This window comes from Miscanthus floridulus, chromosome 7 (assembly GCF_019320115.1).
Source record: "Miscanthus floridulus cultivar M001 chromosome 7, ASM1932011v1, whole genome shotgun sequence".
Classification (NCBI taxonomy): domain Eukaryota; kingdom Viridiplantae; phylum Streptophyta; class Magnoliopsida; order Poales; family Poaceae; genus Miscanthus; species Miscanthus floridulus.
In genome coordinates this window covers 67,745,037-67,768,241 of record NC_089586.1, presented here as the reverse complement: position 1 = coordinate 67,768,241, position 23,205 = coordinate 67,745,037, and the positions used below count along the sequence as shown (strand labels likewise).

Genomic DNA, 23,205 nt, shown 5'->3' with positions numbered 1-23,205 from the left:
GCTGATGTGTTTACTATGCGGAGGCCGCTGGTCGCCAGTGAGGCGATGGGCCAATGACGAGCGCGGCTAGGCGGAAACATGGCCTGTGTGGGCGTGGAGGCACAACCATCGTGGCTGTGAAGGCACGACAGTGGCGACTCGCGTGACGGTGGCGCGGCCTGCTGCCTGGGCAACGGTAGCGGTGTCCTGCTCGTTTCCTGCGTGGCAGCGATGAACGCGGAAGGGTCATCGGAACCCCACTGCCATTTGTTGCTGCTGCTTTTGTTCACGGTGTAGTTTGATGGCTTGTCTGGCTTGGTGCGGAAGCTGCTTCGCGGTGTAGCTTGGTGTTTGACTTGATGCCCATGTGGTGGAGGATGGGGGAAGAAAGCATGAGCAGAAGATCCATGCGCAGGCAGCCATGGCGGCGGCAACTAGGAGGCCGTCGCACTCTGCCGCGCCCGTGCTGAGCTGCTCATCGTGGTCGTCCGCCACCACTACGCGCTCGCCGATGCGCACGTGGCGCTCGCGGACTCCATCGAGTCGGTCATCGCGCCGCTGCACCGCCTCCTCCCCTTGCAGGTGGACGAGTCACCGAGGCTCACGCTGCCCTTCGCGCGCAAGGGCGGTGGTGGCGCGGCTACGAACCGGCTGCCGCGCTCCTTCGACTCGTCGTCGTTGGCGTCGGGATCCGAGCCAGCGTTGCCGGTCGACTCGTCTCCGCACCGCGTCCCCGAGCAGCTGCAGCACCTGCATTACGTCGCGTACATGCTCACGGACTGCTCCTCGAGCCAGACGTGCCCACGTCCATGCCGAGCAGGGCGACGATGCTTGAGCAGGCTGCGGCGGTGTGCGAGCAGGGCGGTGGCGCTCGAGCAGCATGACGCGCATGAAACACGAACACCAAGTGCCTCTAGATGCAAACACTCAAGCAATGCACTTGGATTCTCTCCCAATCTCACAAAGATGATGAGTCAATGATGAAGATAAGTGGAAGGGCTTTGACTAAGCTCACAAGGTTGTTATGTCAATGCAAATGGCCAAGAGAGTGAGCTTGAGCCGACCATAAGGCTTAAATAGAAGCCCCCTACAAAATAGAGTCATTGTACCTTTTCACTGGGCATAACATGGGGTGACCAAACGCTAGACCTCAGCGTTCGGTCACGCGATGAGTGCCACATGTCCCCTCTCTTCAAATGTTGATCGTTCGATCTCAACGATCAAGTGACGACCGAACGCACCAGCTCAAAGTGACCGGACGCTGAACCCAGCGTCCAGTCATTTCTAGTAAGCATTTAGAGATAACTTTTCATGATCGGACGCTCGACTGGACTCACCCAATGTCTAGTTACTTGGCGTTTCCCCTGTGCATGATTATGTCAGTGTGATCGGACGCAGTCAGCCAGCGTCCGGTCGTTTTAGCGCCAGCGTCCGGTCGACGATCGACGCTGCGCTTCTTCTGCTGCTACTGACCGGACGCGCCGATCCTTTAGAGACCAGCGTCCGGTCACTTACAGTGACCACGTTCACCTGAGTTTAGGACGCCGGTGAAGTTTCTAACCCTTGCTCAAATGTGCCAACCACCAAATGTATCACCTTGTACACATGTGTTAGCATATTTTCACAAATATTTTCAAATGTGTTAGCACTCCACTAGATCCTAAATACATATGTAATGAGTTAGAGCATCTAGTGGCATTTTGATAACCGTATTTCGATACGAGTTTCACCCCTCTTAATAGTACAACTATCGAACTTAAATGTGATCACACTCTCTAAGTGTCTTGATCACCAAAACAAAATAGCTCCTACCATTTATATCTTTGCCTTGAGCCTTTTGTTTTTCTCTTTCTTCTTTTCAAGTCCAAGCACTTTATCATCACCATGGCATCACCATCATTATGTCATGATCTTTATTTGCTTCACCACTTAGAATATGCTACCTATCTCATGATCACTTGATAAACAATGTTAGTACTTAGGGTTTCATCAATTCACCAAAACCAAACTAGAGCTTTCAGCGTGACGCGCGAGCTGGGCGGTGGCGCAAGCAGTACCGCTAGCCGGTTGCCGGCGAGCCAAGGCCATGAGGATGGAGAGGGAGGGATTAAGTCGATGACGCGTGGACCCCACATGTCACTGAGATAGACGTTGTGTGTCAAAACTGCTCAACGTCGGTCAAAACAGCCTTGTCTTCGACCAGGTACTAAAAGTGAACGGTTTTGACAGTTGTGGTACCGGTCCTAGATGGTTTTATAGTTGAGGATTAAAATTAGACCGACCCAACAGTTAAGAGGCAAAAGTGGACTTTGTATGTTCGTCGGTCCTTAAGGGTGGGTCCCGTATTCTCCAAATTTAAAGTTTACATTTGTTGTGGCCAGCACGCGCGCTGAAGATGTCCACGATAGCAAATGGAATACTGGCCGTCCAAGTCATGATGGGTGGTTCTCGTTGCGTTGACCGACGGGCGTAGGCGTCATCTGGTCAGAGCCCTGCGCTCAGAACGTTGTCGTCTCGCCATTGGTCAGCCCGTGGCCAGTGGCCCGCGCGCATGGGCGCCCCCGAAGGACTAGTGTCTATCCATCATCGTGGCCTTCCGCCAGAAGCCACCCATCGGCATCGGAGCTGCCAAAGCAAGCAAACCGCAGGCAGGTACACCAAACGTGCCAAACCCTCCAACGCCATCCTCTACAGACGGCTCTCTCGCTGGCTCCCCGACTCCTCCCCGTCGCCGCCCTCCGATCCGTCATGGCCGCTGCCACCGCCGCCGCCGCGCTCGCCTACCCGGCGGCCATCCGCGCATCGCCGGTGCGCCGCGGCCTCGTCAGCTTCGCCCCTGCGCTCCGCTCCGGCCCCGACCGCAGCTCCCGCGCCGTCGCCCTCCCCGGTACGGCGTGCGGACCTCACCTCTGGAGTGTTAGCAGTAGTTTGCTTTGATTTCGTGGGTTTTTAGGCTCCGCATCGCTGGGAAGCTGCTGGCGATTACTATTGAAAGGATTCCTCGGTATTTCAAGTTTCACCTAGGCACTTGAACAGTGGGTTCCTGCTCTTTCGAATGCGTGCTTCCTCGGCGTTCGTATATCATCACTTTGTAACAACTTTGAGTGTAGATTTGGTATTACTTGTGTGAACAAGGCATATATGATGATGCCCTTGCCTGGTCGTTCATATTTCATAGGGAAACACGTTTGAACATGACATCATTTCAATTCCTTTTGTCAACAACTAAATTAATTAATATTTTTTTCTGTTTTACTAAGTAATAAATTGTATTTACAGGTGTAAGAACTCATGTTGCGGGTGTTGATGAAGCCATTGTACAAGGTGAGACAAAGTTGGAAGGTCCTGTGGTTGTTGTTACTGGTGCTTCTAGGGGTATTGGGAAAGCCACTGCATTGGCTCTTGGGAAAGCAGGCTGCAAGGTTAGCAATTTAAGTAATCTGCTTATAGGCATATAGAAGTTTTATCGAATGTGTATGGTGCTTCTCTTCAACTCTGCACAAGTAAGCTGCAAGCTCAAGCCCACAATGGTCATTGCTAGAGCAAGCTGTTAGATTATCAGTTTAAATAGATCATTATGCATAATGGATAAATGGTTTTATCTTCAGAATTTTATGAAAGCTGTGATTAAACTGCAGGTCTTGGTGAATTATGCCCGATCTTCAAAGGAGGCTGAAGAAGTCTCAGAGGAGGTAAGCTTGAATTGTGGCAAGTGGCCTCTTAATAAATACTTTGGTTTCCTCTCCTTTCTTCTTCTTGTTCGCTCCCCAAGCAATGCCTGAAAGACAGAGTTAAGCAGAGAAAACAGACTTAAAATGCAATGACAGGATGCGATGTTTAAATTAAATTTTGCCAGGCTTCCATCTACATTGAATATATATTGTGACTGATAAATTAATTTCTCATTAAGTTTTTTTCCAATCCACTCAAAGTTTTTGGACTTCTATTGAAATATTTACTGCTTCTTCCGGAAGTATCCTTTATGTTTCTCTTAGAGCAAATCATTCAAAAATTTCCATTAGGAAATAAATATATATGATATAGGATTGTTGATTATACTAGTGTGCAAACTTTAATATGGCAAAATAACCAATAGAGACCTCATTGCTTATTTTCTTTTCTCTTTTTGCATGGTAGGTTATCCGTAAATACATGTGTAGACGAGTTTGCTTGATGATAAATTATTACCCACGACTCAGAAAAAGACCCCACCAATATAGCGGTTGCATTCCACTAAACATTGTTGATCCTACTGTCATTCTAAAAGTTATCCTTAGTTGGTCTTCCATGTCCAACACATTTAAGATGACAATGTCATGTCAGTAATTGTATTTTATCAGGGCAACTGTTATCCAATCTTTATGTCTCAGCATTCTCTCAACTATAAATAACATTCCACCTCTAACGTCAAGATACATACATACTGATGCATGTAGTTTATGAGTTTTTGTCAATTACCAAAATGGAAAGTTTTACCGCCTGTGACCGAAAGTTTGAAGGGCGGGCCTGGTGCAAGCGGTAGAGTCTTACCGCCTGTGACTGGAAGGTCCCGGGTTCGAGTCGCGGTCTCCTCGCATTGCACAAGCGAGGGTAAGGCTTGCCACTGACACCCTTCCTCAGACTCCGCACAGAGCGGGAGCTCTCTGCACTAGGTACGCCCTTTTACCAAAATGGAAAGTTTCATTGGTGTGGGTCATGTTTCAATATGTACTTATATAATCAATGTTTCCCTTGGCCGTCAGCTAGCCCTGCCTAATCTCCAAATCAGTTTCTAGTTGCTGGTCTGGCATTAGGACTAGTGCCAGGTCCTAGGGGAACAATAAGGACTATGAATGAAACTTTTTTTTAGATGTCACAATTTAAATATAGCCTGATATTCTTTGGTCGTTGACAAGAAAAATATATATAGCGGGCTTTCCCTTATCCGTTCGCTTAGGTATCTGACTGTGTAGCGTAGTTCGCCGATTCCCGGGGCGCATACCTATACGTCAATAGCAAGGGAAGATGGAACTAGACTAATGTCATTTGATACGTCCTTTCAGGATAAATCAAATTGGTCAGTCAAACTCCATCAACCGCGAAAGCCGTTGCTTGTTTGGAAGCGCTCGTGCGACAATAGGCTATTGCTCGCTACAGATCAGCGGTGTATATACCTCTATTTCCCCATCACACTGTAAAAATAGGATAGGTTCGATCTATGGTCGTTGGGGGCCTCCCCCATCCATCACTGAATTCGATCATTCCTTGGATTCTTCCTCACTATCTCTCAAACTTAAAAAACTCCCCATCCCTTCGTTGTGCCCGCTCCTTTCTGTGGGTCAAGGAGTGGTGCGAAAGAGAATCAAAAAGTTCAATTGGTCTTTTGCAAATGGTTTGATGAAAAGGTTCTCATTCCCATGAATCTTGATCTGCCTCCTGGCATTGATAGCGATTGATCGAATTCAGAGTATGCGCGCTACAAAAGGCAGCTAGCCAATGAAAGTAAGTGGAAAGAATATAGTACTTTTGTACTGACCCCTCCGGGGCCCCCGGTTGTTTTGGCGCGCCCTATTCTTCGGCGATTGAGAATCTAATTTAAGAAAAGAAACTTGCTTGTGGGACTCCGAGCGATACCCTCAGAAACTCTCCTTTCCTGATCCTTTGCTTTACATCACCTTTACCAAAGTGGTGTGCTTAACAGCATCCTGTTCTTTATACTAATCTTAACATAGTCTTTGTACGTAAATAAGCAAAAATCCTCTACCAGTGAAATCTGAGAAGTCTGGCACTACCTGGCAGCAGGGAAAGAGAGTATAGACATCAACTCATCGATGAAGCAGTTTCTGTTACGAGAGTAGAGAAGGATAAGATTCTCTCTGTCTATACCAGAGACGGGAACAAGCCTAAGGGCCCTTATTTCTTGAAAGCAGAAGGACAAAAAGAAAGAACCAGACGAAGCAATGGTTTATCCAAACTTTAACAAATAATGCAATATATTTCGTAATCTGTTTGTGAGAAAGCGTGAAAAGAGCCAATGTGAATTTAGGTTCAAACTAATTGAGTAGGGGGTTTGGGGGGTGATAAGGCGAATGAGCTGTACGTTAAATATCTCTTCTTTTCGAAGACCAACCCTTACTTTCCAATCTTGAAATGAAAATCAAAGAATTTCATGTGTGCGCGCGTGAGAGCCTTTTGTTTCAACTTTATTGCATGTGAGTGGAGACATCCATATTGAGGAGAAAGCTCACTCTGGCTACTGAACTTGTAAATACAGTCGCGAAGCAGCTCTTCTATTAAATTAAATGAAATTAAGTAAATAAGGAAATCCCCTTTCGAAAGTGAGGCAGCTGCTAGTTAAAAAATGAAATTGGCTGATATCATGACAATATTAGGTAGTATAGATATCATTATGGGGGAAGTTGATCGTTGAAATGATAATAGATAGGGTAGAGGTAGAAACTATCAATTCTTTTTCGAAATCGGAATTATTAAAAGAAATCTACGGACTTATATGGATTCTACCCATTTTGGCCCTCCTACTGGGAATCACAATAGAAGTACTCGTAATTGTGTGGTTAGAAAGAGAAATATCCGCATCGATACAACAACGTATTGGTCCTGAATATGCTGGCCTGGGACTGCTTCAAGCTATAGCAGATGGAACTAAACTACTTTTAAAAGAGGATATCCTCCCATCCCGAGGAGAGATTCCTTTATTTAGCATTGGTCCCTCTATAGCAGTCATATCCATTTTATTAAGTTTTTTAGTTATCCCTTTGGGATATCATTTTGTTTTAGCTGATCTTAGTATTGGTGTTTTTTGTGGATTGCGATTTCAAGTATTGCTCCTATTGGTCTTCTCATGGCAGGATATAGCTCAAATAATAAATATTCTTTTTCAGGCGGTCTACGAGCGGCTGCTCAATCTATTAGTTATGAAATACCATTAACTTAAAACACACAGGAGATCTGCGTACCATCATATATTCATAAACTATAGATTGACATCTGTTGGTGTTTCAGGGGATTCTACTATTTGAATGGAGAACTCATTTCATGTTTTTTTTTTGGAGCAAATTTTTTTCAGTCTATTTTTGCACCAAACTATATCAAACTTAAACACATACTAATATTTCTATATTACAGATTGAAGCATCCGGAGGCCAGGCTATCACCTTTGGAGGAGATGTTTCCAAAGAGGCTGATGTTGAATCTATGATAAAAACGGTAGGTAAGTTGGGAGTGAATTTTTGAGTTACCAATTTGTTATTTCTTACATCAATTGTTCTCCTTTTCGATTCTGACAAATATACATGTGCAAATCGTGCACTTTCAGGCTGTTGATACATGGGGAACGATTGATGTACTAGTAAATAATGCAGGTACTGCCAAATCTATTTTTCGCTTTGCAACTACTCCCATTTGTTTCACTTCCAACAATTGGAACAAAAAACTGATAATAGGAATCACACGGGACACACTGTTGATGAGAATGAAGAAATCGCAGTGGCAAGATGTGATTGATTTGAATCTTACAGGCGTTTTCCTTTGCACGCAGGTATCCCCCCTCCCCCACCCCCCACCCCCCCTTCTCCCCCCATTTTGCTGCAACAGTTATTGTTTCCATCTCACATCAACATATACTTTGCAGGCTGCAACAAAAGTAATGATGAAGAAGAAAAAGGTTGGCAATGTTTTTCATTGTCAGACTGATGTTTTGTTTCTGTTTTTTGTTATTATGCATATATCTCACTTTGTATACCAGACTCTTATTTTCATACTGCAATGCAGGGAAGAATTATCAACATAGCATCGGTTGTTGGTCTAACTGGTAATGCTGGACAAGCTAATTACGCTGCTGCCAAGGCTGGGGTTATTGGGTTCACAAAAACAGTTGCTAGGGAGTATGCCAGCAGAAATATTAATGTGAGCACACCTTTTGATTCATCATCTCAAAGCTTTTATCCAGTTTTGCAGTTAGCGAACTATTTCTGAACTTCTCTATTTAGGCAAACGTGATTGCTCCTGGCTTTATTGCATCAGATATGACTGCTGAACTTGGTGAAGAGCTAGAGAAGAAAATTCTGTCAGCTATTCCCTTAGGTATAGTATTACTTACACGTTTGCATCCTCAGCTGTAACCAAATATTCCTTAGTGCCTACTCAATGTGGTTTTCTTCATTCATTAATCTGTTCATTCCTTACTGCTTTTCGCTCCTTTTGGGCAATGTGCTGGTCTGTATTTTTTTTAATTGTTTCTTGTTATTACTAGTCAGTGCATGTGTGAAGTTCATGTTAACTGCCTTTGATTTGGTTTATGAAAATGTAGGGACATAGGCTGTGTCAGCCAAATTCGTGTTTTTGTATTAATATTTCATAGTACAGATGATGACAATATAATTAATTAATACTAAATACTTTCAGTGTGGTTATTAGCTATTGACTGTGTGCATTCTTCATACATTGTACCATATTCAAGCATTAAGGATAGGAAACACACACACACACAAAAAAAAAAAACTCTTTCGAAATATTGAACCTAGATCTCAAAGAATCCATTGTTGTTACTGGTAGGTGGAAGGTCCAAGTGTTCATGTCATACTGGGGTTTTTAAAACTTTTTAATTGGTTCGAGGTCCAAGTGTACATGTCAGTGATACTGGACTTTCTAAAACATTTTGAATAGGTAGGCCCTTTTGGGATCAACGTGAATGCTGACTGGCTTGTTTTAGCCCTTAGATAAGCTAGGTTTCAAGCTGAGACTTCAGTTGAAGTTGGAGAGGGGAACAGACCTGTCCAAGTGTATCTATGAATGAATTTTATTTACCAGTGAGTTTAGAATATTAGCATGTTGAAAGTCACTTTGATGATTTATTTACTATGTAGTTCACCAGCAACAGCAGATAAGTGACATGTATATAGAGAAAGCAGCAACAAGCCCAAAAAAAACATGTATCAACAACAGCAGATAAGCTTACTAAATGTAGTTTGTTCTCTTTGAAAAGTAATTGAAACACCCCATTCTTTGGGCTGGTGTGTATACACCGGATGGTTATTAAACACAGCTACAGATTCAAATATTGTGTGTCATGAACTCATGATGGAACTGAAGATTTCTGTCGCTGGATTCACTATATCACCTTCCAGTTATTTTAGAGTACATGCTGATTCTGAAAACAAGGTGACTGATTGGATTGACTCACTATATAGCATGTTCCCGTGTAGTGCTCACCTTTGGCAAGCTTAGTAGTGCTCTGATCTATGAGTAAACATGATTACATGAGTGTTGGATAATGCAGTTTTGTGAATATAGGAAAAAATAGAGATGTTATCTCAATGCATCACTCTCCTGGAACTAATCGGTGTATACAAATTCCTAGGGCGATATGGTCGGCCAGAAGATGTAGCAGGTCTGGTGGAATTCCTAGCCCTCAGCCCTGCTGCAAGCTACATCACAGGACAGGTAGATGGTGTGCGATATCTTTTCTTGGTTCTTTAAACTTCTGAAGCGTTCTCACCGAGCTCCTTTGCCATGCAGGTCCTCACCATCGATGGAGGAATGGTAATGTAAGGCTTCAAATTTGTGCCTCTGCCTCTATCATGTGTCGCGGAAAAAAAAAATGTAATTCAGTTTTGAGGGCCATTTTTTAAGGGGTGATATCTTTTTGTGCACAGCGATTTGTGGTGTCTAGTTCGATTCAAAGGGAGTTGTAAGAGATACTAGAAATTTACAGACGTATATTTAGCTTTCTTTCTGAGCGATTGGCAAATTGATTCCAGGTTCCAGCTCCAGCCATGTTTTGGTCATTTGCATCTCTTATTGGCACGCTCTTTCCATAACTTTTCTGTCCCCTGCTCTTAGGAGACCTCGGCTTGGTTAAATCTTCTGTTTCTACATTTTTAATTTCGACGTGTGTTTATAGTTTTATGAAAACTAAAAGCCTGACGAGATTCACACTTCACCTGTGCAAGAATTGGGTTGGTTCTGAACAAAGTACGCACGAAGTAAGATGGCTTCCAGATGAAATAAAGGTGTTTTTTTAGCAGGCTCATCGATATTAACCATGCAAGATACTAGTTTCTGTTTCCATTTAGTGCCACAGCACTTACAATGCATCAAACATGAGGCCCACGCAGGATGTGCGTAAGATTGTATATACTAGGTTCGAACAGAATTTGAAGCAAGCAACAAACCCAATGCTCACGGAGCAAAGTCTGCTCATCATCCACAATTTGAAGCAAGCAACAAACCCAGTGCTCACGGAGCAAAGTCTGCTCCTCATCCACACATCCAGAGATATGACTGCTTTCGCAAAAAATATTACAGCATGAGTGCAATTGGGTCAAACGGTCACACAGATATAATGAACGTTAAACATTTAGTGATAAGATTGTAGACGAAGAGAAGTTGCCACCAAATATGAACGCCAATACGAATTGCCATTCAAACCAATCTAGGCATTTGTGGTAACTGAGGAAATACATCGTACTTTCGACCCACAGCAAATGTCCATACAAATCAAAACTTAAAACACTTCTTAGGGAGAGAAACAGCCGATGATATGCTAGGCACAGCATCTTACAGTTCTGACCTAGGCCTTGATAGCATACTTCCTCATGGGGAAGTACTTCTCACGCTTCTTTTCCCTCTCTGTCTTCAGAGAAAGCTGCAGGACAAACAGAAAAAAATGTCAGGCCATATATGATTAAAAAATCAACACAAAAGATCAAACACTCAGAGAAATATGTCATGCAATTTCAGCTACAAAGAACAGCTGGTGATGGATAACAGACTATCAATCAATCAATTGAAATTCCAGTATCACATTTTAAACACGTTATTGTTTCAATTCTCACTTGCCCACGTGTCAAACATTCAGAAACTGATTAGATATCACCATTTTGTGCTGTCATAGCAATTGAATGATAACACAACTGACTAGTGCTTGCAGACACCTGATAACCCTAAAACCTAACCTGGGTTGCAAAATATTAGTGCTCTTTCAGACTTGAGCTCCACATGGAGAGGGTTATCAGGTATCTGCAAATGCTTAATATCATATATGAACATATTGAATAAAAACCTTCATCAACCACAAACACTTCACCCTGATTTTGCACAACAAAGAGCACTAACACTATTCAGTTCATATATTCAGTCAACAAACATAACTCACTTTCTAAAGTTGCATTCATACACATAATCTATTGGCTCATGGAGCTTAGAGGAATTTCAAAAGAAATCATCGGTTACTCAATTAATGATTCATCCAACAACGAACATAACATAACTTATATACCACTTATTGAAACGAGCCAATCAAATCAATCCAACAGATTATCAGGATATTTATTCCTATCAATTAGAAAGGATATAAAAATGCTCTTGGAGTTGCACATCATGGAAGAAACATAACATAACTTAGATACCACTTATTGTAAACAAGACAATCAAAGTGCCATTGGAATAATATATACTCAAGGTTCAATCGCCATTCACTAACCATGATGTTAGTATCAAATGAAAGTTGTAACAGAAGATCTTGAAGTGTTTCAATTAAAACGCCATCTAACATTATTGAAAAGCAAAGGCTAGGAGCGGCCGTGGTCATAGGAGTATGGCGTGTATACCTGGTGCTTGGTCAGGCGGCGGCGGATGGCACGGGTCTTCTTGGGGCGGAGGTCGAGGGGGAGCAGCTTCTTCTTGTACGCCTCCCGCAGCGCCGACTTCTGCTTCTGCGAGATCACCGTGAGCACGCGCGCGATCGAGGTGCGCACCACCTTGCTGAGGAACCACAGGGGACGGGTATAATTCGACTCGATTCAGTCCAGTTCACGAGCAGAGAATATCAGGAGAAAATAGAGATTGCAGGGTACGCACATCTTGGAGAGCTTGTTGGGTGCGCCGCCGGTAACCTTGGCTACGCGGAGGAGGGAGAGCTCAGACTTGAGCTCCTTGAGCTGCGCCTGCAGGTCCGTCTTGCTCTTCCCCCGGAGCTCGTGCACCTTGATACGGGCTGCCAGTCATCGCCACACAACAAAAGGGGTGTCAGATCGGCGCGAAGATAAGGAGGATAACTCCAACGATGGAATCCTGGTGGTGGCTTACCCATGGCGACGGTGGCAGTTGCGGCGGCTGCGGCGGCGGGGTGGGGAGGAGCGGTGCGCGAGGGGAAGAGGAGGGGTGGCGGCGGCGGAGGATTTATATAAGAGGGGGGAGCGTGTGGCGGAGACAAAACCCTAGGCTGAATAGCGTGGGCTGACTGGGCCTAATTGTACTGAAGGGGATGTGACTGGGCTATAGCGTCGAAAGTCGGTTTGGATGTAAATAGTGGACGGTTGGTATTGAATTGGGTACCCATGCTAAATTAGACTGGTATTAAAAATGGACTGCGATACCAAATAAGATGTTTGATATAGATGAAATTGCTATTTGGAATCACGGACATGGCAAATACTAAATGTGTCGGTGCAGAAAGTGACCAACCAGTGAATATTTGTAGTTTTGCTGTACGTTGTGATCGGATGAGGCCTAACACTCAATGACACAAGATTTATACTGGTTCGGGCAACGTGTCCTACGTCCACAGTCGGGGTCGATCGGTGACTTTATTCCTGAGCCCAGGTGCTCGAAGTCTGCAGTGGGGTTACAAACGAGAAGGGAAAAGATGGGGTGTACAATAGGTCCGGTCGGCTCCGGTCAGAAGGGCCGAGAGTGACAGGAACTTCGCTATGAGCTAAGTGTTCAAGCGGGTGCTTGAGGTCCGAACCTGTCGGTTCTGTGGTTGTGAGCTATCGATCTAAGGGACTCTAATCAACTGGGACCGGTCTACTTGTTGGAGGAAGCGCACCCCCTTTTATAGATGAAGGGGATGACTTTACAAGTGAGATGGTGAGGGTACGTATGCTGTCGAGCCTTGTTGCCCATGCCTACCGAGCCTTGTTGCCCACACCGGCGGGTACAAAGATAGTGGTAGGTGGCTAAAACACTATTGATGTTACTGTAGAATGTTAGATGCATGTGGGAGGTCGTGCTGCCTTCTCCAGGGAAGGTGGATGTCGGTACCTGCAAGTATTGTTTGATGCCTAGAGGCATGTGAGGAGTCTCGCTATATTCACCTGGTACGGTAAATCCTGGCGTCCATACCGCTATCGATGCCCAGAGGCACGTGGAGGGCCTTACCGATGGGAGTTTTAGCGGCCCCTACAGTACTGTAGAGGGAGATGTCGGCGCCTACAATACTGTTTGTGTGAGGTGGCTGCAGAGTACTGTTCCGTGTAGGGTATGGTCCCTAGTACAGTGGTTTTGACTTGTGAGCCTTGCCTTGCCTTTCTCCACACGTCTTTTGGTTCCTACCGAGCGGGCATCCCCGGTCGGATGGCTCCAGTCGGCTCTGAGTGCGCCGGTCGGAGAAGAGCGGTGAGCAGGGTTCCTACGAGCCCCGGTCGGAGGGACGCGGGGTCGGAGTCGGAAGTAGCGCTTTGGGCCAAGCCTTCCGATCGGAGAGGCCGTCCGGAGGCGGCTGAAGCCCGAATTGAGCGCTCCGGTCGGATAGGTGGGCCGAAGTAGCTGACGAGCGGGCGTTGCTCTTCTTGGGCCTAGCCTTCCGGTCGGTTGCTGGACTGCCCCTTTGCCCTGATGTTTTTAGACTCTTGGGACGAGCCTTGGCGCAAAAGCCGGTCCTCGAGGGACCCCGGGTTTATGAACCCGACAAAATGAATGTTTGGATGTACATCTTGTCGAATTGAATTGACTCATCTTCTTCCCCACCCATAATGCTCCTTCCTGCACACAACTCCCATGGCTCGGGCTCCGGCTTGGACACGGCCCCGCTGCCCTAGTGGTGTGGAGGAGACTGGGCTCCTGGGATGGCGATAGAGAGGAAGAAGGGGGTCCCGAAGCTGCCGAAGCTGGGGAAGAAGGCAAGATCCCACACTTGCCGGACCTAGGGAAGAAGGAGAGGGAGGCGTCAGGGCGGCGACCTTGATTGCCGAAGCTAGGGAAGAAGGAGAGGGAGGCGTCAGGGCAGCGACCTTGACTGCCAGAGCTGGGGAAGGAGAGATCCCACACCTGTCAGACATGGGGAAGGAGGGAGGCGTCGGGGCGGCGACCTTGACTGCCGGAGCTAGGGAAGAAGGCGAGATCCACAAGTGCCGGACCTAGGAAAGGAGAGGGAGGCGTCGGGGTGGGGAGAGGGCGGTGACCGACGGGGGAGTCGGGGCAGGAAGAGCGCGTCCGGCGAGGGAGTCGGGGCGGGGAGAGAGGCGTCCGAGGAGTCATCACGTCGGGTCGGGGGAGAGAGGGCGGCGTCGCGTCGAGTCGAGGAATAGAGGGCGAACAATTTTAGCCGATACAGAGGCTTACCCATTTGTATTGGGAGAGGTCACTCGTTGTTCTAGTCCAATACCAAGGTATTGGTGTGTAATTCTAAATCTCAATTGCATGGACATCCAAACACAAGAATTCAGGAAACACACCTCCAATTCCAATTCCCAGCCTCCAATGTCTACATCCAAATGGGATATAAGAGTTTACTTTTACCCTTTTATATTATTTTTATTTCGTTAACGAACAATTTTGATTTTTTGAGACCGTGTTCAATATTCTTCTTCATTTTAAATTTGCACAAGGTTGTATCTTGTACGATGCTCTCTCCTCTTGAATAATAGACGGGTATATGATGTGTCCATGAGTTGATGCAGCAGCAGTAATCAAATTTTATTGTTTTATATACAGTCTCCTTTTATGTCCGTGTCAGATTTTTTGAACTGTCCTCCCTTATCAACTTTTTAATGCTAGAGTAGACTTGTTATCTTATAAGTGAAATTTCAGACAAAATTGAACTATGCATCTAAACATTGGAGATTTTGAAAACATTCCACCGGGTCAAACCTCAGTTAGCTATTTCAGCAACGGATGTCTCATTAATAGGTGAGACAAAACCCACAGGTCGTGGTAAAAGAGTAAAGTAGAGTTTGACTCGTGTAATGTTTGCAATTTTTTTCTTAAAGGAGACTTGAGTGGATTTTAATAACGACAGAAAATTAAATGGAAAAGAAAATTAAATTATAACTTCACTAATAGCTACTCTCACCAAAGCTTGAAAATACCAAATTTTGAATGAAAGCAATTATAAACCGCAAATCAATATAATTAGGTATGTTTGGATTCACTAGTACAAATGGCTAACAAAATAAACTTGCTAACCACTAGCAGGGTCTGCTAACAGTTATTTTGCTCTTACAATACATTTACATCTACAACCCAATTAGTAGCAGGCGAACTCAAGCAGTCCCATACACCATGCTTACCTAGCTAATAGTTAGCAGCTATTTGCTAGGTAACAATTGCACTAATGATCCAAACAAGATCTTAACCAATACTTCCACCTAACCCTGTGTGTAACCGTGTCCTATTAATCCTTTCTCCAAAATCAATATACAAAATAATACTCTTCATCCAAATTGTAAATTATTTTAGGTTTTTCCTTAACCAAACTTCCCTAGCTTTGACAAAATTTATCAAACAAGATTTATTAGACACAGCAAATTTTTTTTTTGATAATGCATTTATTTGATATTGTAGATGTTAATATATTTTTCTATAAAATTTGGTCAAGGCTAAAACGTTTGATTTAGAACAAAACCAAAACATTTTATAATTTAAAACAAAGGGATAGCTGCAAAAGAAAACCAATTGCCCAAATGTCCAGTGAGCTCAATCCTAACAAAGTGTCCCCGAAACTTCAGAACAAAAACCAAGCTCAAATCAACCAAAGGAAATTATGATCATCAACAAAACAGAATCAGATCCCCAAGAAAAAAAAGCAGCATAATGATTTTTAGACCAAAAAAAGAAGCATAATGAGTTGAGAGAATCCAACTGACGGGCACTCTTGCCTTTCACTTGAACGGCAGGTTACAACGGCTACCACCAACCAACCAATTCCCTAGAACAAAACTGTGGTGGTGTCTCTTCCATCACGTGCAACAATGCTGCATCCCAATGCTCTACTGAACCTAACTAGATCAGGGGCGGATCCAACGGTGGGGCGGGGGCGGGGGGGGGGGGGGGGGGGGGGGGGGGGCTCGAGCCCCCTACCTATGGAGCAGTGGAACCCCTGTGGAACCTACATGAATTTTTAGGCAAAGTTTTATAGTGTAGGGGGGCTAAGACTTAAGATCGAGTAGCAGTGTTGTTTAGCCCCCCTGAAATATTTCCTGGATCCGCCGCTGAACTAGATCATCCATGCATCACCACAACTGCAAGAACATATACATGAAACAGGACAGAGCAAGAGATGAGAGGGATGTAGTCGCCAGATGTTCAGCATTGGAGTCGGTCGAATCGACGTCAGGTGGGCTCAATCCTCCAGTGCTCCCAGTTCCTTTTGGCGACGTGGGAGTCCCTGGCATGGATGTTGAACCAGCTGATCCTGTTTGCCCGGCAGTGCTGCAAACAAGAATTACCATGATCAATATGACCCTGTTTCAGAAACGAGGGTATAAGTTCTGTACATAAATAAAGCATACTAAACTGTAAAAGCTACACAAACTATTTATGTGGGGTCATCAGATTAATAAAACTAAAGTACGGACACAGCCAGCAATCGAATCTTCATCGAAAGGCTTCATTTATTTTTTAAAATCTGTTTTTGTAACATCACTGGTAATGCAGTATATTTTGTAGACCAATAGTGCAGCAGTTACATTCCCAATGTGTTCCCTTATCTAAAAAACATTCCCAATGTGTAACATTCGTGCTACCAAACTAGCTGTTCGAGCAATGTGGTCTCAACTAAAACTAAATATATAGCCATGAAAACATGACACATCTCTGTAGTATCTTATTTTCTTATCCTCTTCTGTATAAAAAGATCTCTTAGTGCCATCCAGCAAACCATTTTTTTTAGCATGGTGGAGTTTACATTAAGCAAGAGATGTAGGAAATCAGCTCTGGTTGAACAAAGATCCTGTGAACTCATGGTGTTTAGTGTACCCTAACAAATTCTCCCTATGTAAGACACTCACGTTCTGTACGCATCATATCCAAAGTCATAAAACTCACAATATTTGGGAGTTCCATAAGGAGCAATAGAGTTTACAGTTTATGACCATTTCTTCCATCAAGATGCACGTTGTATTCATTACTAGAAGTAGTGCTATGCTTGCTAAAAACCTATTTCTTAAAGTTGAGCAAACATTTCCAGCTATAATGCAGCTTGAAGAGTTGGTGCAAAATATGAAAGGCTCAGCAGAGCTAACTTTCACAAATGAGTGATGGTGGCATGCTGCTACTTATCTTTTTTTTGTAATGTATCTGATAAATGTCTATATATCTTAGGTATATTGAATTTCGACAACAAAATAAATTACGAAATGAATTGATGAAGCTATATATAATTAGAAGTTCCACACTGCCTGAGTCATTTCTGCACTACTTCAAATGGAGGCTAGTAAAATTTTACCTTGGAGATGAAGGGTAGGTGCATGATCCATAACCTGAAATGCAAAATACATATTTTTGATGAATAAGTAGATTCCACACATACTTGTAAGATTTTTGAAAAGATAAATGCCTGTTTCACTGAAAAAAGGTAGAGGAGGGGACCGGAGGGGGCAAAGACGGTTTGAACCTTGCAACACAAATACCACACATTTAAGAAACTTTAATCTAATACTACAAAAGAGAATATGAAAACTAACAGAGCCAAAACTGACATGTAAGTATGTAATCACATTAGAATAAAGGCAATACACACCTATGAGACGTGTGCAAGTGCAAACTCGTTTTTTTTTATGTAGAATCATTCTAACTTAGTTCATCTGAAGGCCATATTCCCATTTGAATGTTTGGTATATTTGTATAGTTCAGCGGAACATATCATCGCTACGCCTTTTCAGTGAAAGTTCTCTTCAAGAAGCACATTAATCACAATGACGACTAAATATAAATATACATTCATGTAGTTTATATATATATATATATATAATATAATCAGAGTATGTATTAGAAATTGTTGCACTTTAAGTCCTCTGCAACTTCTCTTACTCCGGAGTCCGGACAAACATACATACCACAATAAGAGGCAAAGGCTCATGAACCCACATGATATTATCTACAATTTAATCCTTGGACAATTGGAACATAACTGTGAGAGCCAAACTGAGAATTAACATAATTTATTTATCATGAATTACACTTGCCTCATGTTGCGTGTGTACAGCAAGTCAGCAACCACATTTGCATCAAGTTGTGCTAGATGTATTTATCATGAATCACAAGATGTATTGTATCAACCCAAATATATGTCACAGTAAAATACGCAACAAAATGCACTCCCTGTTTAGCATCAAGTTGTACTTTTTTTTGGGTTTAGAGCAATGTTTTTACAAGCTACAGCAATCGCGCACCATGGACTATAGGACAAAGAAGAAAAACATGCCCATAGGTTATCGGCAATGTTGATGCCGTCATTTTCTCCCGATTACTGAAGCAGTAAAATTTTCAATTTTTCATTACCACCACCTAATGACTTTTCTCCTATGATATCAGTATGTACTAGTATTATTCTCATATGAAGCTAAACAATGGCAAAAGTAACGAAGAAAAAATAACCAGATGATGAAGAAAATTAAATAAATAAATGATGCGAGAAACAAACGATATATAACCCAAAGGTCCCGAAAAAGAAAAGCGACCAGTTTAGCAGAGTATGGTTGCGCAAAGCAAAAGAGACAGAGGACGTACTCCAAGACCGAACAGAAAAGCAAAAGCAAAAGGGATGCCGGAGACGGCTTGATGCGCAGATACAGACGGCACAGTGAAGAACATGGAACAAGCTAGGCGGAAAGTTGGTTAAGCGTACTGACTGGGGTCGGTGAGAGAGACGGTGGCGGTGCCGGCGAAGTCGCATGCCCCCGGCGCGGCGCGGGAGCGCTGGAAGATGGAGTTGAAGGCGTAGGAGGCGTGCGCGGCGAGGGTGTTGGGCAGGTAGCAGAGGCCGCTGGACTGGATGGGCGCGCAGTCCGCACCGCCCGCGGGGCCGCACGCGTAGTCCAGCGCCGACTGCAGCGCCTTGTCCGACGCCCCGCTCCGCGCGATGCACCACGCCGCGCCCGCCGGCCGCGCCACCAGGAGCACCAGCGCCGCCAACGTCACGGCAACGTCGAGCCACAGCGCCGCGGGGAGGCGCCCGCGCCGCCGCATGTGGTGGGGTCGACGGAGCAAGTAACGGCGGTCGAGGAGAAAGAGCGAGAGAGAGGGGAAAGGTGGTGGGAAGGGAATGTGGAGCGAGAGGGCGATGTCGCGATGGTGGGTGTGGGGATATGTGAAAGAGGGAGACGAGGAGACGGTCGGGGGCGCCGGGCGGGAGGCCGGGGAGGAGGATCTCCTTCTCGCGCTCCTTCCTCCCACAAAGCTGCTTTCTTTTCTCCTTTCTTTGCTTGGACGGGTGGTTGTTTGTATTGGGCTGGGCTTATTAGCTATTTGTTGGGCATGGCCATTCTAGTATGTGTATGTGGATGCAGATTCCATTTTTGCATCCTTTCCTTGAGTGCCTAGGTTTGTTTCAGCCCAAAACACAAAGAAAAGTCCCTGTCCGGGAAAACGTAATAAGCAAGACTCCAAAGATACCTTTACCATTCCGGTAGAACTAACGTCCGTCCGCCCGGACGCCTCTATTGCTGGGCCAAAAACTGTTCATCTACTTATTCATATTCACTCGTTCCTCTTCCTGTCGCTCTTATTAGCTCGTCTGTCGCTTCCGAGCACACGGTCGCTAGCCCTCTGAGGCGCACTGCTCGGCCGTTAGCCTTGCCAAGCACGGCGCGCGGCCGCCTCCGAGTCACGACGCTCGGCTGCCGGCCCTGCCATGCGCGGCGCGTTGCTGCCCTCCACAAAGTCGCGCGGCCGCGGCCTCCTCGCCACTCGTGCAGCCGGTGCCTTCCTTCCACGACGTGCAGCCACTACCGCTGGCTCGCCGCCTACAAGCGCCGCTGGGCCGCTGCCTCTGGTGAACAGCACGCACCGACGAGCCTCCATTCTGCCATGCAGGAAGGAGATGTTGCGTTGAAAGCGCATATTGCAATAGCATGTTTGAATTGTTTCAGTTATATTGCAAGTGTTTCATATAGATGTTGCAAAAAATAGATCGTGGTGTTGCACATGTTGCAATGATTGTACATGTATGTTGCAAGCATCCGGTCCAAATGTTTCATCTGCTTTTTCAGACGTACGTTGCAAGTGTGCTTATTTTGATGTGTATGTTCGAAATATTTCAGCTGTTTTAGTCTTATGTTGCAATAAGTGTCTTTATGTTGTAAGCTGCAAGTGTTTTATCTGGATGTTGTATATGTTTCACACACATGTTGCAAGTGTATGTTCTAAATGTTTCATCTGCTTCAGACGTATGTTGCATTCAAGTGTTTCATGTTGCAAGTGTTTCGTGTTTCAGAGGTATGTTCAGAGAGTCATCGGGGCATGGCCTAGGCGCTAGGTGAAGGGGCGCGGCGAGCCCGGGGCCGTCGGATGGGGCGCGTGACGCGCTTGGGATCCTGCGAACGGGGCGTGATCGTCCTCATCCTGGCTCTCGAGTCCTGCCCGCGCGGAACGAGAGGAGGGGGTCAGGGGGAAGGAGCAGTGGGCGCGGGGTGGGGCGGGACAGACCGGGGTGGTATGCGTTCGTAGCGGGATGAGGCAGATGGAAAAGGACTGTAGCGATACGGTGGGAGTGCGGCACGTTTCTGCTGGGCCATTCGGTACTGTCCGATGGAATCCTATTCCCAGCGAACGTTCGGGCGCCGGCAATTCCCTTACCATTCTTTCCAAAATGTAGCTTGGTGAAGGTGGTTTTGATCTGAAGCATGGCATTTCGAAGTTATCAACCCATGCAGATCCAATCTTCTTCTACGGAGAGGCAAGAGTGGCACAACCCTATACCGAGCGTTTGTTACATACATAGTGAGCTGTCGAGGGTGTTAGTGTTAGGGGTGGGTGTTGAATGTAATACCTTGGCCAATTATGAACCTATAGTAGTTGACCTCTGTGTCCCATATGTGGTTGTAGTTAGTGCTTGGAAGCTTAGGAGGTTAAGAGTCAGCTTTTAATCCTTGTCACTACCTTTTTATATGAAACGAGGATGAAAACGTAAGAGAAATGTTATGTGTGTATGGGCTTTTCCAAGTACCATAAGTAGATTTTGGACGCATGAGGTTACAGTTGAGGAGAGAAAATAAGAAGGTAGAAAAAGAAAGCCAGTTGCACCGACCCAATGGCGAGTGTCCTGGTGGTCAATCCTAGGTAGCATCACTACATTGTCGTAGTTTTACTGGTGCTTTCATGCGCTTCTTCTCTATTTTAGCAATACTTTTATATTATCAACTAGTACAAGTAAAATATTATTTTTATGATTTATTAATTATCTTTGTGTCATAACATATCAACTTTTTCTCCTTGTCTAACTATAGAAATAATTATAAATTGTAAATTATTAATTGTCTTGTGCCAACACAAATTAGATTTTGTCATGTTTATGATTTTGTCTAACAAGTTTTTATTTTTAATTCTCGAAACCGTAAATTGCAGATTGTGCCTAAAATATTATAACAAACTAAAATTAAAATTTTAATATAAAATATAGCAATAACCGTCGTCCGAAAGAAAAGTAAAATTCATGCACCTGAATTTTAGCAAGTCCTGTTTTTGCGTCATTTATTTCGTAGCTTTATTACAACATGAACATATAGCAACCCCATTTATGAGAGGCAAATTACTTTTCTTAATGAATTTTAGCGAGTCCCATTCTTGCGTCGTTTATTTCATAGCTTTCTTACAACATGAACATATAGCAACCCCATTTAGGCCCTGTTTGGTTCTAAATAAGTCACCTACTTATAAGTTAAAAAGTGAAAAAATGACTTATTTTGTCAAACACCACCGACTTATAAGTCACCCCTGCTTATAAGTTTTAAGTTGGTTCACCCCTACTTAAAACTTATAAGTCACCCTTTTTCACGTGGGACCCACATCTTTAATGAGATTATAAGTCATCTACGACTAAATAGACATGACTTATAAGTCACTGGTTTTCAGTCACCTGACTTAATAAGTCACCTGACTTATAGAAACCAAACATAGCCTTAATTATGAGAGACAAAGTAGTTGTCTCAATGCAAAAAGTTCTCTTGTACCACAGTCCTGGTGGATCCAGCCTGTTGCACTCCATCATGCATTTAGCATACGCTTCTTGGCGATGGCTTTCAGTGGAGTAGCCATAGATATCACAATTCCAAACTTCTCTGTCATATCGATACCATTTTGCCTGGCCTCTTCAGGAAGCGTCCAGTCGAAGTGGTGCAGCAGCGACGCGAGGATCAAATGGACAGTTCTATACGCTAGCGGCAAGCCGAGGCATATGCGGCGCCCGCCACCAAACGGGATCAGCTTACAGTCCTTGCTGGAGAAATCAGCGCTGATATTGTTTCCGTCGACCATGAACCTCTCAGGCATGAATTTATGTGGATCAGGCCATACGTCAGCGTTCCTGTGAACTGCCCAAATGTTGAGTATAATGGTGGCCATACGTCACGCCTGTCATGACCCACGTTCTTCCCATACCCTTTTCTGTGCTCTTGTCGGACCCTTGCCCTGTCATCGTACTAGTCAGTAATGGCATCGCACGTCGCTCGCCTCGAACGTGCGGAATTTGGTCGATTCATCATAGTGATCCCACATGGAACCTGGTGAACTTTGCTAGGACCACTGAACGCTCTGCCTTTATAAGCAGAGCCTGACTTAGCCCTTGGTACCACCACTCGGTGCACTTTAGCTCGCTTGGCTTTTCCTTTGAGCCAGCTTTTCGCTTAGTCTTCCTCACCACCACCGCCAGAAATGGCAGGAACCTGGGTTAGTACCTACTTCCTGAACATTGAGGGTTTTCCTAGAATCTTGCATGCCACCCTACAAAAGCTCGAAGTTAATGATCATCCCGAGTATGAGGGCCATGAGTATGAGGAGCATGGCACCGAGTGGTGTGAGGTTACCATCTACATCGGGAAGAGTGAAGAGTTCCCCGACCTCACTGAAGCCTGGAGTGTGACCGCAACCTGGGTTTCGCTTCATCGACACCTACCAGGTTGTGGCCCACAAAGCCTTGCGGTACCTTTACCTAGATCTATGAAGAGCCCATTGCCCGTACCCCCATGAGGTTCTTTCCTCTCTTGGACAAGAATCGGTGGGCATGGAAGG

General features: G+C 44.8%; 4 protein-coding genes across 6 annotated transcripts; 1 reads left to right on the top strand and 3 right to left on the bottom strand.

Moving 5' to 3' along the window:
- Positions 1-2,602: 2,602 nt before the first annotated feature.
- Positions 2,603-9,764, top strand: LOC136467057 (3-oxoacyl-[acyl-carrier-protein] reductase 4-like). Of its 2 annotated transcripts, XM_066465609.1 has the most exons (11): positions 2,603-2,866; positions 3,259-3,401; positions 3,618-3,671; positions 7,105-7,185; positions 7,295-7,340; positions 7,422-7,516; positions 7,610-7,642; positions 7,750-7,884; positions 7,968-8,061; positions 9,338-9,420; positions 9,496-9,764. In XM_066465609.1, exons 1-11 carry the CDS (start codon positions 2,728-2,730, stop codon positions 9,526-9,528), a joined length of 936 nt encoding a protein of 311 aa, XP_066321706.1. In that variant the 5' UTR covers positions 2,603-2,727; the 3' UTR covers positions 9,529-9,764. The 2 variants fall into 2 exon arrangements, 1 of the variants encoding a protein (XP_066321706.1); XR_010761530.1 differs by lacking the exon at positions 9,496-9,764 and having other exon boundaries at positions 8,002-8,061; positions 9,338-9,422.
- A 555-nt stretch (positions 9,765-10,319) lies between these two features.
- LOC136463362 (large ribosomal subunit protein uL29w-like) lies at positions 10,320-12,225 on the bottom strand. The gene is made up of 4 exons (XM_066462366.1): positions 12,067-12,225; positions 11,839-11,974; positions 11,589-11,742; positions 10,320-10,624 (listed from the first exon to the last, which is right to left on the bottom strand). Exons 1-4 carry the CDS (start codon positions 12,068-12,070, stop codon positions 10,550-10,552), a joined length of 369 nt encoding a protein of 122 aa, XP_066318463.1. The 5' UTR covers positions 12,071-12,225; the 3' UTR covers positions 10,320-10,549.
- A 3,826-nt stretch (positions 12,226-16,051) lies between these two features.
- LOC136463361 (PLASMODESMATA CALLOSE-BINDING PROTEIN 2-like) lies at positions 16,052-19,289 on the bottom strand. Of its 2 annotated transcripts, none has more exons than XM_066462365.1 (3): positions 18,827-19,289; positions 17,426-17,459; positions 16,052-16,410 (listed from the first exon to the last, which is right to left on the bottom strand). In XM_066462365.1, exons 1-3 carry the CDS (start codon positions 19,165-19,167, stop codon positions 16,312-16,314), a joined length of 474 nt encoding a protein of 157 aa, XP_066318462.1. In that variant the 5' UTR covers positions 19,168-19,289; the 3' UTR covers positions 16,052-16,311. The 2 variants fall into 2 exon arrangements, with proteins under 2 accessions (XP_066318462.1, XP_066318461.1); XM_066462364.1 differs by having other exon boundaries at positions 18,831-19,289.
- A 2,893-nt stretch (positions 19,290-22,182) lies between these two features.
- LOC136465608 (cytochrome P450 76T24-like) lies at positions 22,183-22,539 on the bottom strand. Its single transcript, XM_066464275.1, has one exon. It carries the CDS (start codon positions 22,537-22,539, stop codon positions 22,183-22,185), a length of 357 nt encoding a protein of 118 aa, XP_066320372.1.
- Positions 22,540-23,205: the final 666 nt, after the last annotated feature.